The sequence below is a fragment of the Penicillium longicatenatum genome (genome assembly GCF_028827895.1).
Source record: "Penicillium longicatenatum strain IBT 33135 chromosome Unknown contig_7_segment0_segment0, whole genome shotgun sequence".
NCBI lineage: Eukaryota > Fungi > Ascomycota > Eurotiomycetes > Eurotiales > Aspergillaceae > Penicillium > Penicillium longicatenatum.
Window position 1 is genome coordinate 4,168,637 of NW_026643124.1, and position 17,091 is coordinate 4,185,727.

The window sequence follows — 17,091 nt, forward strand, 5'->3', positions numbered from 1 at the left end:
ACGAACGTCAAAAGAGGGGTATCGTGCAGGGATTCAACGAAAGACATTTCAAAACAAGTGTAACCAAAATAAAAAGAGATCACCCGATAGGTATCAGCAACATCCTTTGTTTCGCCGGGACTGAGTACCACCCAAGCGAAACACATCTTCCCATTCTCTCATGCCACCCTTCCAGCCTGCCGAGCCAGGCCTGTTGCCTCGCCGCCGCGAGGATCGATGAAGAGGCAGAGCATTCTCATCTAATGTGGCTTTGCTCCGAATGCTCGAGGCGTCGCTGGTACCGTGGCCATAGAGTCCTCCATCCCCATACTGGATGCCACTTTGGGGATCATCTGGGTCAATCTCACCCAACTCAATTTTCGTGAGTATAATTCGCGCAAGTCGATGAAAGATCTCCTCCACGCCTTCACCGGTCAGAGCGGAGACCTCGACAGCGACTGGGATATTCGATTGCGCCGCCCAACGAGCCGTGTCCTCCCGGCTCACCTCCCGATCCTCGGCGAATGTCGCAGTCATACGGGTTCCCGCGCCCAGGTAGTTCGTCGAGCGCATGGAGCTGTTAGCGTCGAAGGGCAACGAGGACTGTTTGCTGGAGCTACTCGACGACGTCGGTGGTGGTCGCGTGGACTCGTCGGGGACCTCGGAGGTTTGATCGGCGAGATCGGCCTTGTTCCCCGCTAGCAAGACAGTCAAGTTCGGGGAGGCCAGGGCTCGCGCGTCCATCAGGAAGGTCGGAAGAGCAGCGAAGGAAGGGTAGGAGGCGACATCGTAAATGAGAATGGCACCGGCTGCACCGCGATAATAGGATCGAGATACGGATCGGAAACGTTCCGTGCCGGCCGTGTCCCAAAGCTGGAGCTTGATGCGTTTCCGTCTTGAACCGGTGCCTAGTTTAATGATGCGGGAAGAGAATTCGACTCCGATAGTCTGTGATGACAGCACTCGCCCTGGAGGGAGAGGTTAGCCAAATGCGATCGGGAAGGTCTCGTGGTAATCGTACATTCATTCTTGACGAATCGGTGCAGCACACAGGATCTGTGTTTAGACCCGAACGGTCAGAAATCACCGTTTTCTTTTCTGCTTTCGGTGACACTTACTTCCCCGCACCACTGGGTCCCAGGAGAATTACCTTGGCTAGGTAATCGTACATGCTCCCCAGTTCCTAGAGAACGGTCAGATAGTGGGATTCAGGGGGAAGGAAGGAACTTTACCTGATCTTGGTCAGGAACTGAGGAGACGGAAGAGGCGGCAGAGAGACCCCTGGGACGCATGAAGAAAGCAAGAACAAGGGTGTTGAAAGGAAGAAGAGTTGAACCCCAAGGTCCCTGAGAGATTGGGTTGATCAGTACCTAATCCCCGACCGCCAATAACTGCCCTAGAATTTAGGCGCTATTAATTAACTAGTATGAATAATCATCTGAATGAGGATTTTTGCTCAGATTGTTTTTGGACTATGAGAAACCTTTTCTCTTGACTTCTACAATAATTCCTCTACAACATGATGTCCTGTGGCGCATACGATATGAGGCTGAATGGATAAATGTATGGAGTCTCTTACGAGGATTAGGAATATGATTACACCAATCCTTGAAATCCACATGTCTTGTAAGCTGATTGGCTCATACGTGGGCGCAGCATGAGCCATTGATACCATGCATATGTCATAAAGGATGCTTATGCTTACATCGTACTACTGTCGCACTGCGCCTTGGAGGGGCAGTGGACCAATGAAGTAATTGCGCGGTGTACAGTCCAGTGGCGGTGCAGCTCGTATTCGCGATCGTCAGGGTCTCCGCTCCCAAAGCAGCCCCCGAGTACTTTCCCTTTTAGAGAAAGCTTGCTTTGTTTCTCTTTCCTTGGCTTTTTGCTTTTTGCTTTTCTAACACCGTTCCTCGTTATCCAACCCCTTTCATTATCGAAACACATTCGGGAAATATTCACAAAGTATGAAGTTGGCTTGGACAACCGCGCTGTTTCTTCTGTGCTCCACCGGGGTCGCCTCCTTACCCACAGACTCTCAAACAGACCTCCAGATCTTTGAAGTCCCTGAGAACCATGATGTGGAATTAGAGAAGCGTCGCGGTGGTGGTGGTGGTGGTAGTCGCGGAGGGAGCAGCAGCGGCAGCAGCAGCAGCGGTGGAAGCAGTGGGGGTCGCTCTGGGAGCAGCAGTAGCAGCAGTGGCAGCGGAAGCAGCGGAAGTTCCTCAAGTGGTTCGTCGGGCAGAACCAGTTCTTCCAGCAATACTGGTGGAACATCCAGCAAGGGCTCAGGCACAGCCGCATCCTATGGCGGCGGAAGGTACGATAATTCAAACTATGATACATATGGCTCCACTCGCAGCAGTTACGGGTCTGGCTCATCCTACGGGGGATATGGGTCCGGCTCGTCCTACGCAGGGACCAGTTCTCCAATGCGTCCAAAACACAGAACTTACGGTGCGAACAGATATTACGCGGGAGGCGCAACTACGCCCTATCGAGCCGGCGCAACTTCGGCACTAGGAATCACTCCATTCTTGTTACCAGTGGCCGCTTTGGCTTTCTTCCCCGGCCTTTGGTATCATCCCGCCTACATGTATAATTACAACGACAGCTATCACTACGTCAACGAGGACAACAACAAGAATTCGTCGTTGCCGGTGGCATGTCTGTGTGAGGAGTATCAGGAGTGTGGTTGCGACGAGAACAACAACAGCACCTATTACGAGTCTTTGTTCAACGGCACCCAGCCCAAGAATACCAGCGTGGTGAGCGTGGCCACGGTCAATGGCACGGAGAAAATCTACATCAACGGCACTCTGGCCAATGGAACCACTGCTGCTGACAGCTCTGCCGCCTCAGCAGCCATGGCGACCATGTTGCAGGCCAGTGGGTATTGGGCAACAGCCGCTGTGGTACTTGCTACGGTGTGGAGTATCTAACGAACCGAAGATGGGGCCAAAGGAGCCGACGAAAACTGCACGATTATGCATGACCGTTCTAATTTTCTGGATGATTTTTATTTTTTTTTCTTTTTCGCTGTTGCTTTTGTTTCTCTTGGCTTACGCTCTATAATTGCCCAGCTCTACTAGGCTGCTAGGATTGCGCATGCCGCCAAGCCCCTAACGGGTGCTTTAATGAGTTCTGACGACTGCTTGCTTGTACATATGGGCTTGGTTTGATAAGCTCCATGCAATTTGTTTCGGATACCCCCGGTGGAATCATTGCTGCATTTTTACACTACTGATCAATGAAATGTCACATCATACCTCCTTTTTCTTTTTTAAGCGAATGTTGTTATCATGGAGTCATTGCACATTCCACTGGTCGCTGGGGCGGTTACGTCTGCCGCTAAACCCAACACAGACAAGTGCCCTTCCCTAAGATTGGGCTTCATTTCCCGCTTCCGCCCCCTAGCAAAACAGTCTTCTCTTCTTTCCTTCTTCACTGATCTCAGTGCCATTCGTTTTTGATCTCTCCAAGCACACGGGCTGTCGCATTCTTTTCTCCCAGCTCCATTCACTCTTTTTTCCACCGGATTTCCAGATCATTCTCAAAAGCACTCAAAACCCCACTTCAAACTATAAACAACCGCAATCATGCACTTCTTCAAGACTATCGTTCTCCTCCTTGCTCCCATCGCTCTCGCTGCAGAGACCGTCACCGCGCCTGCCATCACAGTCACCAAGACTATGACCCTGGTTCCTTCGGGCTACACCCCTAGCACCTCGACTCCTTGCCCAACCTCAACCTCGACCTCATTCTCAACTTCTACTCCTCTGCACACCAGCACTCCTTACACCTCGAGCCCGAGCGCTACCCCCAGCTCCAGCTTCACCGTCAAGCCCAGCTCCACCCCTCTAATCAAGGCTACCACCGCCCCCATCGAGGCTCAGCCCACCGCTGGCTCCACCGAAGCTACCCAGGCCGCCGCCGCTTCTGCCGCCGCTTCATCCCCCGCGTCTGGTTCCGCCTCGCGCACGCTCCCTGGCGCCGTCGCTGGTGTCCTTGCTGTCGCCGGTCTGCTGATGGTCTAGGGACCCAATCGTGAATATGCGCGTTTGACGCGTGGGATCTTGAGGATCAACACCTACCTGCTTTGCAGATTCCCGCGGCTATATCCATAGGCCGTCGGTCACATACCATCTCGGATGGTCACTAAATTTCTTTTGGTTCAGAACTATAGGGCTTTTTCTTTCTTTCGAGGTTGCCCACCTTGAGTTCATATATATTCTCTTATTATTGCATCCGATGTACACGGCTGCTGTGATGTGTTCTCCGAATTCTTCATGCCTATACCCTTTTTCTTTTCTTCTAATCTCTTTATTTTGATGTCATCCATGTTTTTTTATAATTTTTTTGAGCGATTTTTGGATTGATCCGGGAATTAATCTGCCTTTTGCGGCTTTGATGGACTCATCTTTGCTGGCTTGGATGTCATTTTGTTCCAATGTAGATTTTCCGTACTTTGTTTGACTCCCACTGAGGACATGTGCAAAGTTTATCCTCATTTAACCTAGTGGGTCCTTAATTCGATAATCACCTGCTAGCTTGGTCTAAGATTCGAAATACGAGGCTCAACGGCCACTAGTCCTTCTACGTACCCGTCAGATGAGGACTGGCACGTGATTCGCAAAACATAATACATAGTTCGGAGAGGACTAGGATGTCTATCTACTACACGTCTCCAACTCAATTGGAGACTCCAGAAAATAATCAAGTAATATCATACAGGAAGCGGCGGTACTTATTCGCTCTCGCTCTTAAAAGTGGCCTCGTATCTATATCAGACATTAGCAAAGCTGTAGAATAACATTCATGGAAAGGTGATAACATACCTCTTGCCTCGGAATCCCCACAGACCCCAGTTACCACATGAAACATCATGCGGGTCCTGGTCATTCAGATCCCAACGCAAACTGCGGAAGATGTTCTCGCCAGGCTCGAGAAGCATGTCGAATTCGCCGGCACACTTCTCATTGACCCACTTGATATCGCGTTCCATATCCCACTGTGTGTATCCAGTGCAGAGAATGGGGACCTTGGTCTCAAGCAGTTGTGGGAGGGTTTCCTCCCACTCTGCTGAGCTAGCCGGGTGGCCCAGACCGGGGTGGAAGAGCATGAAGCAATCCAGGTAAGGATCGAAGGGTTGGAAGTAGTTGGCCTTGTACATGGTGTGGAAGTAGTCAACGTAGGTGGTGATCTTCATCTGGCCACCCAGGCGGTCCTCGATGATTCCACCGAATGGATTCGCGGGTGTGCGCTCTGGCAGTGGGTATTCGGCGTCGCGGTTGGTCATACTCTCGGGGCCGATGAAAATCAAGTGCAGCAGGGAGCGGGGGAACATGTACTGGAGCTGCAGCCAGACTTCACGGGGCAGAGAGGATTCCGCACGGGCACCGAGGATAAAGAGTCGGACTGGCGGGGCCTTCAGGCGCAGGCCTTTCACGTCGACGTCTTCACCGGTACGGGGAGGGTGCAGAGAGTATCGGAGAGCTAAACATGAGAAGCTCCCGTTAGTAAGGTGACATTAACCAGGGCGCAGTAGCCGCCTAGGTTTGCAATTCAAACATACCGCTCAAACTCTTCAATCCCTCGGGTGTCAGCTGGTTCTTGCTTCGGACGTTATACGGACTAAGCTCGTGCAGAACACTGGCAATAGTCTGCGGGTAAGTGAGCATCCGAGTAACCTGACGCATAGAGCGATCGGAATTAACCGCCTCAAACTCGCGTGTGTACATGAAGGTATCCCAGTTCGTCATGTTGATCACGAAGTTATCATCCTGAACACCGGGATAATTGAATTCAGGGAAGAAGCGGCCGGAGTGCAGATCGTGGTCATCCTCGTTGATCTGGCGAAGAGTATCACAGACTTCCAAATGAGCCTCGAAGTCATCCATCCAGTGACCCTCGGAGCAATAGACAGGGATACCACAGTCAGGGCATTCGAAATGCGAGTGGGCTGGGGGCAAGCTGGCTTCGTCTTGAGTCTTTCGTGCTTCCGGGTCATGCGGTGACATAGGAGCACGGGTCTGTGCGTGACTGGGGTGAGGACAGTGGGCATGTTCCTTAATGTAGGCAGCGCGTTTTCGGATAGCGGGCGAGGGAGAGTTGGAGAACGAATGGAAGAGGTTATCCGGTTGCAAGATAGCTCGTGAATCGATGGAGGATCCGGAGGCCGTGGAGGCGGCTCGGTTTGCAAGAGATGGGGAGTTAGGCTTGATCGTGGCAGATTTGCCGGTGCCCTGGCTCAATTCTGGTGATTTATCCAATGGACGGTTGTGACGTCCTGAGCCAAAGCTGCGAATCCACGGAGACGCATATCTCCGACGCGAATGGGCGAGGGTCTGCAGGCGAGCCGAGGGCGCAGGGGCGCGGACTCCCTGACGGAGCACCTGGAGGCATTGGGTACAAGTGTAACCACCTGCCATTGTGAGTTGGGGGGGATGATTCAGAGGAAAGTGAGTGGGCTGATGGTTGAACTGGTCGTTTTTCCTCAAATGATCCCGTGCACGTGACAGGGAGTGGAGTTCGGGATCATGTATATCAGGTGTATTGGAGCTTCAATTCCGAATTCATATGCCTCATAACACTCAAAACCGTTTCATGCTACAAATTACAAGTAATCCATGGTCGATCGACATCAATTGACTAGAATATAGCCAATGCTTAATCGTGTATTCGTGGGTAATGCGAAAAAGGTCTTATACATAACACAGTTACAGTCCACCTCGAAAATGAAGTACTAGAAAGGACGAAATCCTCACTTGCGCTCTAATGCGGAGCGATTTGAACAAGAAGTATTTTCCTCGGTCCCTCATACTCACCAAATTTGCTTTTCCAATCAGAAAATATCCTCAGCGAGACTCCAGTCCTGGGCATCTCTGCTGGACCAATATTTACCATTGTGAGACCAGTACTCCTCCCCAGTGATGGGACATTTGGCCCGAGTGAAGTACTGGGGAGAATAGGCCTCACCCTTGGCTTCCCGCTCTCTCCGCTTGGCGCGCTGCTTCTCCTCAACACGATGCTTTTCATCAGCAGCAAAGTCATACGCGCCGTCCTCCATGGCACGCTGGTCAGGGCGTAAGCGGGTGTCGGTAGGAGGCAACCAAGGCCGCAGGTTGTCGGGAAGGGCATTCAAAGTGATGACGAAAGGAGTCAGGTTAAATGGCACACCCTTGGGGCGCTCATGGGCTTGCCAAACCAACAATGTCTTCGCTGATTCGGGATCCTGGCCGGATACCGGTGCTTCGAACCCTGGGGTGTGGCGAGCGTAGATCTTGTCATTCCATCGACCACCAATACTCCACTTCGGAGAACCGTCACGGTCAACCACCTTACCGCTAACCTGATAAGCCGAAGATGCTTTCCATCCACGAGGCTTAAAGTCAAGGTAGCAGACCTCGCCGGTAGTCCAATTCTTGATTTCCATCAAACCATAATTGTCCACGGTAGGATTACCGGTAATAATGCCAATCACAGAAGATGTTACCTTCTTCCAGGTATACAATTCTTCGCCTCCGGTGCATGGCCGCAGCTTGCAGAACCAAGTACCCAGAAGATTGATGTCGAATGACTTGCCATAGAACTTGGACTTGAGTGAGGACTCACCCTACATGTAGAAACGTCGTCAGCTTGTAACAAGACAAAATTTTGCAATTAAAGAACTTACCCAGTAATCCCACTTGGGAGACTCTGCCCATGCCGCACCGATTGGAGGATGATGGCTAACCTGCTCGACGAAGAACCGGTAGCCCTTGTCAGGACGCACATACTCGAACGTTTCACCGAGCAGAGGGTTGAAAGGCTTGGCCACACGTCCAATGGTTGAGGCATATTCACTAGCAGCGTAAGACGCCACATATAGAAGACGCTCCATAGAGTCGGATCGATCGGCGGCAATATCAAGAAGGTCGGTGTACTCCAGATCCTCCGCAACTCGCTGAAGTAATGAAGTCGGTTCGTTGAAGGACACGGGCAAGGTCATCTTTGTCATGTCCTTACCGATCATAGACTTTAGAATTCCCCAGAGCGAGATTCTAGGCCGGTCATCACTGTCCATTTTAAGTCTCTGTCGCACAGGGTCTTCGTAACCCTTGAAAGAGGGCTTGATCACAGAGGCCTTCTCTTTCCGGGCCAGAGCACTCTCATCCTCGGGTTCCTCGGGCTCTTGGGTCTCGGTGGCTTGGCTGAAATCCTCCACTTCAATTTCACCAGCATCGATGGCATCAAAGAACTCGTCTCCATCTGACTCGGAATCATATAGACTGCTGATACGAGAAAGCCCGGAGGGTTTCCGAGTGAGAGGAATGGGCGCTGTTGCGACCTGACTGGAATGATCATCTTGAGAAGCCGGCTCAGAGTCACGAATCTCCGACTGGCTCGTCTCTATGACGCTAGAGGGTTCCGTTGGCATACGCGACGGTGCGCCGCTGATGGAGCGACTACTGCCAGTCGCATTTTCTAGCGCCTCCTTCAAAGCTCGCTTAGTACGCTTGCGCTTTTCTTCAGACTCGCCCATCTTGGACTGCAGCTCCTCGTGCTCTTGAGCAACGCGAGCCATGCTCTCCTCCCACATGCGACGAAGATGTTCCTCGCGGTTCAAGCGATACTGCCAGTAGGAGTCGCGGTCCCGTGAGATCTTAAGGAGATTTTGAACTAAGCCTTTGAGACTACTGACAGCACCCTCATAAGCAGTAAGAGCTTGCTCGATGGCTGGATCCGCGATGGCCATTTCGGGGTTTTTGGTCCGCTCAGCCTGCAGAGAAGCGGAAACATTTGCAAGAAGATCCAATTGAAGTTTCGCAGATTGCGCGGTAATGTTTAGGGCGTCCTTATCATTGGCGGGCATATCCTCATGGCTGGAAGCATAGTCGTTGAAATCATCGTCGTCATCTCCATCGGGCGCGGTGGTTATGTGGCTAAGCACTCGGTTCACCTCGTTGGGACCAGTACCCTGATCCACCGACCCGTAAGCAGATTCATCTTCCTCCGCGGGTGAAGTTTCGAGCGTCGTGCGCGACGCATGCGTACTGACTCTGGTGAAGCTGCCGCCAGGAATTCCAAGGGACGAGGGAGGTGGACCCCTACCGCTCGTTTTGCGGCTAAGACCAGATTCGGAGGGAGTGTCTCCGGACTGATCTATCTTGGCTAGGCGAAGCGCCTCAGCGGTCTTCGAACGTTGTCGCTCTTCCTCCTTGGCTTCATCTTTGGCCCACTGAATTGCGTTGTTCAGAGACCAGAACCAACGCTTGGCTTCCACGACATGATTCGCCTTCAAGTGGTACTTGACCGATGACTTGCCATGAATTTCAAAGCGGGTCTTGTCCTGGGCGTCCATGTTGAGTCTAGCGATCTTCATGTTGATAGCTCCACGACAAGCAGAGCCAGCATCATCTGCAAGATTTGATTAGCTTTTTGTCAAGCCTAAAATAGCAATACCAGCAACAGCCTCATGCTTTGGGGAGAACATACCCTGATGCTTATAATAGCTCAATACACCATCTTCGAGCACAAACCATCGCAGCTTGTAACCACTTGTGTAGTTGGTCCATTTTTTGAGATAACCTCTCATCTCACGCGCATCCTTACCGGCCAATGGTGCCTCCCCAATAGAGGTACGACTAGACAGGCCTTGAGCATTGCTGTTCCCAAGAATAGCCTTCTCCTGGATGCCACGCTGCGCAATCGCAGCCGCCGGAGATTTTTTCAGAAGTGCCCGGGTCTTGTCATCCTTGGTGACATCCTGGGGCAGCTTGCCCTTCTTGTCACGACGGAAGGGGTCAGCTCCGTGGGTGAGGAGAATCTGAATGAGCTGCGCATCTTTATTGCGAGCACCCTCATGCAACAACGTGCCGCCCGATTGCACAGTGGCTCGATCGGTCACCATTTCCAGGCTATTTACATCCAAAAGGCCCTCAGCGCGGGGTTCCTCCAGTAGCTTCTCGAGATTTTCATATTCCCTCTTGCTGATCAGGGCTTGGATTTCCTGGGTCTTGCTATCGATAAAGAGGGACCGAGCGAGTTGCAGCTGCTGGAAGATCTCCGGGGTTCGTGCGGCGTCGAGGGGAGTTTGGCCCCGATAGTTGACAATGGCGTCGTTAACCTCGGGTCTGTTCAACAAGTCACGTACTAACGAGACCCGTCCCAGCTGGGCTGCCAGGTGAAGCGGGGTGTTGCCTTCGCGATCGCGCGCGTTGATATCTAGCCCAGTGCCTGTAGATAACACAAACTCCACCACCTGGGGCTCGGCGCACTGCAGAGCCAGATGAAGAATGGTCGTTCCATACAGGTTATTGGCTACCTGGGGATCCTTGGCCTCTTCGATGGCTTTGGCGATCGCATTGGTATCGCCACCACGCAGAACCTCAAACAGACGGAATGTCCGCACCGACTGGTCTAGAGACATGCTAGCGCTCTCCGCCTGGGGCGCGGAGGTTACGCTGTCCATTCCGTCGATGTCCTGGGAGCTCTGGTCGAGAGGGGTATCTTCGAGGATGGCTGGATTTGCGGGGGATGGGCTCGGGTCGAAAGCAGGTTTACGGCGGCTGTGACGGCTAAGACTGCGGGCGTGGGTCAATGGGGAGGAGCCATTCGTCGAAACTGTCCCGGTTGGGTTTGTGTCAGTGTCGTCTTGGTTCTTGTCCTCGCCGCGGGATTTATCGCGGTGTAGAAGAGAAAGCGCTATGGAGCTGCGAGAGCGCTTATGCCTGCGAGACAACATGGGGTCAGTCACATGAAAGTGCCCAAGGAGCGAAGAATGCGGTGTAGATCGCTCTTTCCACGAGGGATTTTGCGCGGTTCTATTGTCTTTGTGATTTTGCCTCTGAAGTGTATATCTCTCTTGCAACCTGACAAGCGATGCCTAGAACCCCCACGAGGTCATGGGGAACCGGGGAACCATGGGTCCTAGTAGTTGACAGTGGGAAAGGGCAAATAAACGAAACTCACCCTTCAGGTCTCTCAGACATATTTAGATGCCCCGTCGGATACGTGGGGTATAGTAATCAGGACAGAAGCATGGAGAATTTAACACGAACAAGTGGGAAATTAGGGGTATTAAAAGAGAAGCTCTCTTTGGGGGGGGGGAAGGGGTCGATCACGGCTCTTGGCGCCCCCGTAGATATCAAGAATCTATGTTTTATGATCCCACCCATTGAAAGCTAGGAGAATATACAGGTTACATAGATTGCTATATAATGGAACAAATATAGTACAGCTTGATCATCATCTATCGAGTCTCGCCACTGACCAAAATGACGACACTACCCAGTTGTCGCTTCATGTCCTCCTTGGCCACATCGTGAGTATCCTCAACTTCGCCCCACATGTCCGTCTGCCACTTGACCTCCAAGCTCGAGGCCTCGGCCGCCTCATCCAGACCGAACTTCTTCTCTTGAGACCGCTGGATGTGGCGGAAGTTTTCACTCCATTCCACCAGCAGACGCACAGCCACCAGCAGACTCTTCGAAGCCAGAATGCCTCGCTCCAAGCCAGCCAGATCATGGGGAGCCAGCTGCGACACCCAACCTTGGATAGTATCCTTAGTGGTGGGTGGCTGCGACACTGGGAGGATACTGTCTGTATCGAGGATGGGCTTGATCTCCAACCCAGGCCAGACCTTGGTGGACAAGAAGCTCATGATATCCTTGGAAACGCGGATTTGAATCTCGCGCAGAGTCTCAGTATTTTCCCCATTCGCCTCCATTCGTCCAAACAATCCAGCTTGTCGCTCCGGCTCCCAACAGAGCAGAGTATCCGTTTCCAGGTATCGCATGGCGGTGTTGACGATCTGGTCTCGGGTGGTGCTTTCGCCCCGGGCATCTTCGCGAACGATATCTTCAGCGCGGGCTGCTAGGGAGGTCAAGGGGATCAAATGGCTCTTGAGAGCTTGTTGGGCAGATGTCATCACATCCCACTCGAGGGCGATCGCGTGCGCCAGTTGAGGCTTGGTGGGAGGTATTGAGAGAATGTCCTTGTTCGGGGTCCTCACGGGGCGCTTATCGAGCAGTACTTGGTATTCTCCTGTTCAGACAGATCCATCGTTAATTCCAGGCCATCGTCCGCGCTCCAGTGGGCTGAGTCCAAACATACCAGCTTTGCCGTGCACGTGGACATCTTTCCAGAATCGTGACTTCAGCGGGGAAGGCTTGGTTAATCGTGATGGTAATTCCTCTCCTGCAGATGGCACATTTTCCGATTGGCGGGCTTTACTCTTATATTCCGCTGATGGCGCCGGAGCTTTAGGCGGGGGACCATGTGCCGTGATCGGGTGTGGAACGGCGGCACGGAAGGGGGAAGAGTGGAATTGGCGTGCAGCATTGCGTCGCACGGCGGAGGAAAGCTGTGGTAACGCAGCACGAATAGTAGTCATGCTGGAAGTGTTAAAGAAGACAAGGGTTGTCCGGGGAAGAAGTTGCGGAACTGGAACTTTTTCGAATCTCGGCCCGATTGTTCCTGGTCCGCGCACTTGCTTACACACCACCTTTGTACTTCTACTCCAGGTTCTTCTGAATTTCTACTCTTTCAGCGGTGTCGATCATTAGCATTGAGTTTTACAGGTAGTAGCACGGTATCCCGAAGCTACTGCAGCATTGCATCAGGATTATGTCAAACCTTCGATCACGCAGCTATCATGATATCATTCAGAGTTCCATTGCCCACTTTGAATGAAAATTGACTCTCTTTTTATCATGCCCCGATCAGAGAACTGAGGATTTTGGTCAAGGGCTCTACCTATGATAGTGTCGTAGGTTTCATTTATGCGTGTTTCCCCGCACCCCGATTCAGCACCGGAGTTCCCAATATGGGGATTCAAGGATATATACGACAAGGACTCCAGGTCATGCGCATAAGTCAGTTGATTAGAGATTATTCCACAGCAATCCAGCAATCGTAAAACCTCCCTTGAATCTAAATCCCAAAGAAAAAGATAGAAATGTTGAAATGCTACCAGAGAAAAAAAGAATCCCGGGGAATCAAACCAGCTTGAACAGACGCAAATTGAAAAGAGCAAAACGACGAGAACCGCCCATGCTTTTGTAATTTACAAGAAGATCAATCAAAAAAAAGACTGTGAAGCTCGAAGCCCGCCCTTTTCTCGGTTTGAAAACCATGTGCAATGAAAGGGGGGGGGAAAAAGAGAAAAAAGAAGAGAAATAAAAAGAAAAAAATAGAAATAAAGCCGTGGGAATGCCGGAGCTGAGGCATTGCGGATCCGTTGCTGTCGAATCCGAGAAGGTGCTGAAACAGGATCCTTCATGCAAAGGCACAAAAATCAAAGCGCTGGATCTAGAATCGGCGAAACGAAAGAAAAAAAGCGGGTTCAAAAGTTCGAACGTCGATTGGTCGTCACGGCATTTCATCGTAAGGATTTCCAGGGCCACATGCCCGTTGATTTCGAGTCTCCCCCCGTCTTATCTGGTGAGATAGCTGGGGTAGTAAGGGTAAGGCTGCTTTTTGCGATCGGCAGCAGTCCGTTTCTTCATGCGCTCCGCGTCATAATCATCAGCGCCATCACGGCTACCCCATGTGGTCTGTAATGTACAGTCAGCGAAAATCCCAGGAAATGTATGAGAAACGGAATTCAGATCCGTCAAATGAGGCAACGACCGGAGGGGCAAAAAAAAAAAGCGCCGAAAAGGTCGCACGGGAAGATAGTGGGTAAGTTGCTGCAAGAAGGAGGAGTCGTGATCAAAGCGGCGTGTCATAAGGGGAGGGGCAATCGGAGTAAAGCGACTTGTATTGTGCTATTGACCCGGAAACCAAATTACTTACCACATTGAGTGTCATGACCGCGTACATCTTGATTGCGCCGTGGAAATAACCAAAGAGCACGGAGACAGGCAAAAGGAAGACATCGACCGGATACCGGATATAATGACCCAGAAGCTTAATGAATTTGCTCGTAAACACCCACAGGAGGAGCATGTTCATGGCCCGATTATGAAGAACATCACCCCACGGAGCGGTCCCTCGGTGGCACAGCCAAACCAATAACAGGTCACCCAGGAGAGCGGGAGGCGACAAAGTTGTTAGGTGTACGGCATATGAGCTCCAGGGTTGACGACTAGAATCCAAGTTAGCGGCTGAAAGAAAATAGAATTCATACATCACAGGGCAAAAGAAAAAAGGCAAAGGACTCGGATACCCCGACAAGGCCAATGCTCATGTTTTTCCCCCGGACATGGCGTTCTGGTTACCCACAGTCCCTTTCGGGTCCTTGGCTTGTGTGAGTGCAGATACAGATGCATCATGCACAACAGACGCACGCACCATGAGGCCATCTCCGAGGACCTGCCACCAAATAAAAAGAAGGACCACAAAAAAAAACAAGAAAGAACATAAAATAAAATAAAAACAAGAAAGAGGAAAACAGAATGGCACTTACTACCAAATGTGCTTCTCGTGGAACATACTGGACAGATTGCTCCGCCAATTGCTTCGGGACCAACGCGCGCATTGCTTCAGAAATCGGGGGTTATCCTCCAATGTAGTGAGCACCTCTGCTTCCGGGTGATACTGCATGTAGGTCTCCCAGCCATGGGAAACCATCCAGCGGGTGATGAAGTTATCGTCGTCGGCATTGAGCTGGTACTTCCCCCACCACCACTCCTCGTTGGTAAAGGCATATGTAAAACCTTCGTCCTGGAGAATCTTAGTCCGATAAGCCACCGTCCGGCCCGACATGCACGGCAACCCTCCATCCAGATTTGTTGTAGCCCCGCAATCAAAGTTGCGTCGTTCCAGATACAAAGCTCCCAGGAACCCCCAGATGCGCTGTGAGAGGGTTGGCGAGATAGCTCGACGCAGACGCTGGCAGGTCACCACGCCGCCATATCGGTCGTCTTTTTCAAATGGAGCCAGAATCCAGGGCAGCACGGTCGTCGGCCAGCTCACGTCGTCGTCGGCCAGCAAGGTGATTGCCGTGCGGACCTCCGGAATGGCCCTGGTCATCTGGCGGCGCTTGTTGGGGTGCGTGACGGTAAAGAGGCGAATTCGGGACTTAGACGCCGGCATCACGCTCAACATTCTTTCGGCCTTCTTCCGATTGGCCTCGATTGTAACCAGGAGAATCTCGAAGGGTTGGTTTTCTAAAATCGATCGGATGGTTTCTACCAGTTCCTCCCCGCAGCCTTCCAAGGAGGGGATAATAACCGAGACATCTTGGGAGGTCAATTTCGGGGATTCCGGGGGCGGGATCGGCTTGAATGTCCAGAAAGAAACCAAATTCACCACGAGGCGGAAGTAGCGATACACACTGATGATCACCCGGTCAGCCGCCACCAATTGACAAATAGATTGGGGTCCCAAACTCACAAGAGCACCACAAAGGCCCGCAGGAATGGAAAGGCCATGATGTTTTATAACGTCCCTTTTTTGGTTTCGGAGGGTGGGGGTTTTTTTTTCAAGCTTAGAATTTCTCCGGGGTAGGATTTGGTCGTCTTGCGCCGTTATAGATAATTCGCTTTTCCCAATTCCACTTTAAAAAAACAACCGTGCATTCGATTAGCTAGGATTCCTGAGGGAGGTTGGACAAGACGACTCACCTGTGTGGCTCCAATTGTTCCCAGAATGAACGGGGAGATAGGACGGGCTGGTCGGCAAAGAGGAAGCAAATTGAAAAACGAATGTCGGGGAAGACACGGCTTCCTCAACCAGCCCAAGGAATTCGAAAGGAAAGGGAGGAGATCAGAATAAAAAAAAAAGAGAAAAGAGGGTCGACGAGACCCGGACAGGAGATTTAAATTATAGAGCACATGCTACAATACCAAAAGACCAAAATATAAATTCAAATACAAAAGACCAGCTAAAAAAAACAACGCCCCAGTGCCCGTTGTCGTTTTGAGTGTGCTGCAGGTGTAGTTTTGCCTCGTGCGTCAGAGACCCTGGATCTAGAGGCATTCAAGAGTGGAGAGGGATGGTCCATGCAGCGGAGCGGGTAAAGTACATGGGTATTACGCCGTCAGATAGTAATATAACTTAGTTCGGTCTTAGCTCTATATGATTTGCTTAGTTCGTGGTATCGTATTGTCCAATTTTAGTTTTTAGGGCGAATGTGAATCCATGGAACGAGACGATCAGCTGAACCAGGACATTCTAAGGCAACCAGGAGCACTTGACCGAACAGTGTCGCAGGTACCAATCCGATCGAACTAACTACTGTAGTTCCTGATGCAGGAAAACGAAAAAATAAATTAAGGCAAAAGGACGAAAAAATAAAAGAAATATCAAATCAAGAGAAAAAGGAAAAATCGGCAGAACATGGGGGCCAGGGAGAACATCTCCGGTTCCCCTCTTCCCTCCCCCCCTCCGGGTGGATCTTCATTGGTGCCCAGCCCACCAAAACCTTTTCTGGGATCAGCATATCACTTTATGATTCGATTATATGATCATTATGCAGTATTATCGCCGGATCCTATTAGTGGAAGAACGAAACCAAATTACTCTGAGTCTGGACTTAACTGAAAACTGCCAAAGCTGCCCTATACTAGCGGACTGAGGACCCATTCTCGTACCTTTTGTCCCTATTCGTCCTGCGACAATGATCGGCCGTGATTCGAACGCCTTGTGCCACAATATGGATTTCTTAATTTTAACGTGCATCGGTCAAATCCACTTCCGTACTGCCAGTGAACTATTCCTCGTGAAGTTGGTTTCGCAAGCGAAGGGGAATTCTAGCGGTCGATCGTCACCTAATTCGTCCCTCCAAGCTTAGGTGGGGCAAGATTACAGGAGTAAAAAGCATACGAGAACTCTGGATAAAGTATGAAGGCAACTCGAGCAAAAAACAAGGCGACCCCTAACAAAGCCAGAAAGTGTTTTTAGGCGACCCAGCGGGCTGGCACCCCAGAACGCATTTTCGGCCCGTGTACCTGTCGTTGCGACCTGCACCGTCGCTGAATCGACCAGACCGGCCTCGAGTAGTCTCTACCCGGCTACACGGAGTATATCCGTGGGACTTATAGAACCAGGTCCCCCCACTACCGCGTCTAATCGAAGCTGACGGAGCCTTAACGGACTTGGCCAAAGCACCATGCAACCCGCTGAATGGGGAATTGCTGGATCTTTCCCGTGCATTGTGGACATGCGCTCGGCCATGATCGGCCT

At 51.4% G+C, this 17,091-nt stretch overlaps 6 protein-coding genes across 6 annotated transcripts; 2 read left to right on the plus strand and 4 right to left on the minus strand.

Moving 5' to 3' along the window:
* Positions 1-93: 93 nt before the first annotated feature.
* On the minus strand, positions 94-1,271 carry N7484_011827 (putative Ras family GTPase (Rab4b); the record flags this gene model as incomplete). The annotated part of the gene is made up of 4 exons (XM_057122214.1): positions 94-947; positions 1,001-1,035; positions 1,098-1,162; positions 1,212-1,271. The coding sequence occupies 4 exons, from the start codon at positions 1,269-1,271 to the stop codon at positions 94-96; spliced, it is 1,014 nt and encodes a 337-aa protein (XP_056967968.1).
* A 1,140-nt stretch (positions 1,272-2,411) lies between these two features.
* N7484_011828 (uncharacterized protein) lies at positions 2,412-2,921 on the plus strand (the record flags this gene model as incomplete). The annotated part of the gene is made up of 1 exon (XM_057122215.1): positions 2,412-2,921. The coding sequence occupies one exon, from the start codon at positions 2,412-2,414 to the stop codon at positions 2,919-2,921; it is 510 nt and encodes a 169-aa protein (XP_056967969.1).
* Positions 2,922-3,578: 657 nt separating this feature from the next.
* Positions 3,579-4,016, plus strand: N7484_011829 (putative extracellular serine-rich protein; the record flags this gene model as incomplete). The annotated part of the gene is made up of 1 exon (XM_057122216.1): positions 3,579-4,016. The coding sequence occupies one exon, from the start codon at positions 3,579-3,581 to the stop codon at positions 4,014-4,016; it is 438 nt and encodes a 145-aa protein (XP_056967970.1).
* Positions 4,017-4,726: 710 nt separating this feature from the next.
* N7484_011830 (putative mRNA processing protein (Mss51)) lies at positions 4,727-6,410 on the minus strand (the record flags this gene model as incomplete). Its single annotated transcript, XM_057122217.1, has 3 exons — positions 4,727-4,760; positions 4,818-5,475; positions 5,555-6,410. The coding sequence occupies 3 exons, from the start codon at positions 6,408-6,410 to the stop codon at positions 4,727-4,729; spliced, it is 1,548 nt and encodes a 515-aa protein (XP_056967971.1).
* A 413-nt stretch (positions 6,411-6,823) lies between these two features.
* On the minus strand, positions 6,824-12,355 carry N7484_011831 (ATP12 ATPase F1F0-assembly protein; the record flags this gene model as incomplete). Its single annotated transcript, XM_057122218.1, has 5 exons — positions 6,824-7,594; positions 7,655-9,378; positions 9,457-10,684; positions 11,234-12,006; positions 12,076-12,355. 5 exons carry the CDS (start codon positions 12,353-12,355, stop codon positions 6,824-6,826), a joined length of 4,776 nt encoding a protein of 1,591 aa, XP_056967972.1.
* Positions 12,356-13,397: 1,042 nt separating this feature from the next.
* On the minus strand, positions 13,398-15,338 carry N7484_011832 (glycosyltransferase family 2 protein; the record flags this gene model as incomplete). Its single annotated transcript, XM_057122219.1, has 4 exons — positions 13,398-13,517; positions 13,759-14,050; positions 14,372-15,241; positions 15,301-15,338. 4 exons carry the CDS (start codon positions 15,336-15,338, stop codon positions 13,398-13,400), a joined length of 1,320 nt encoding a protein of 439 aa, XP_056967973.1.
* Positions 15,339-17,091: the final 1,753 nt, after the last annotated feature.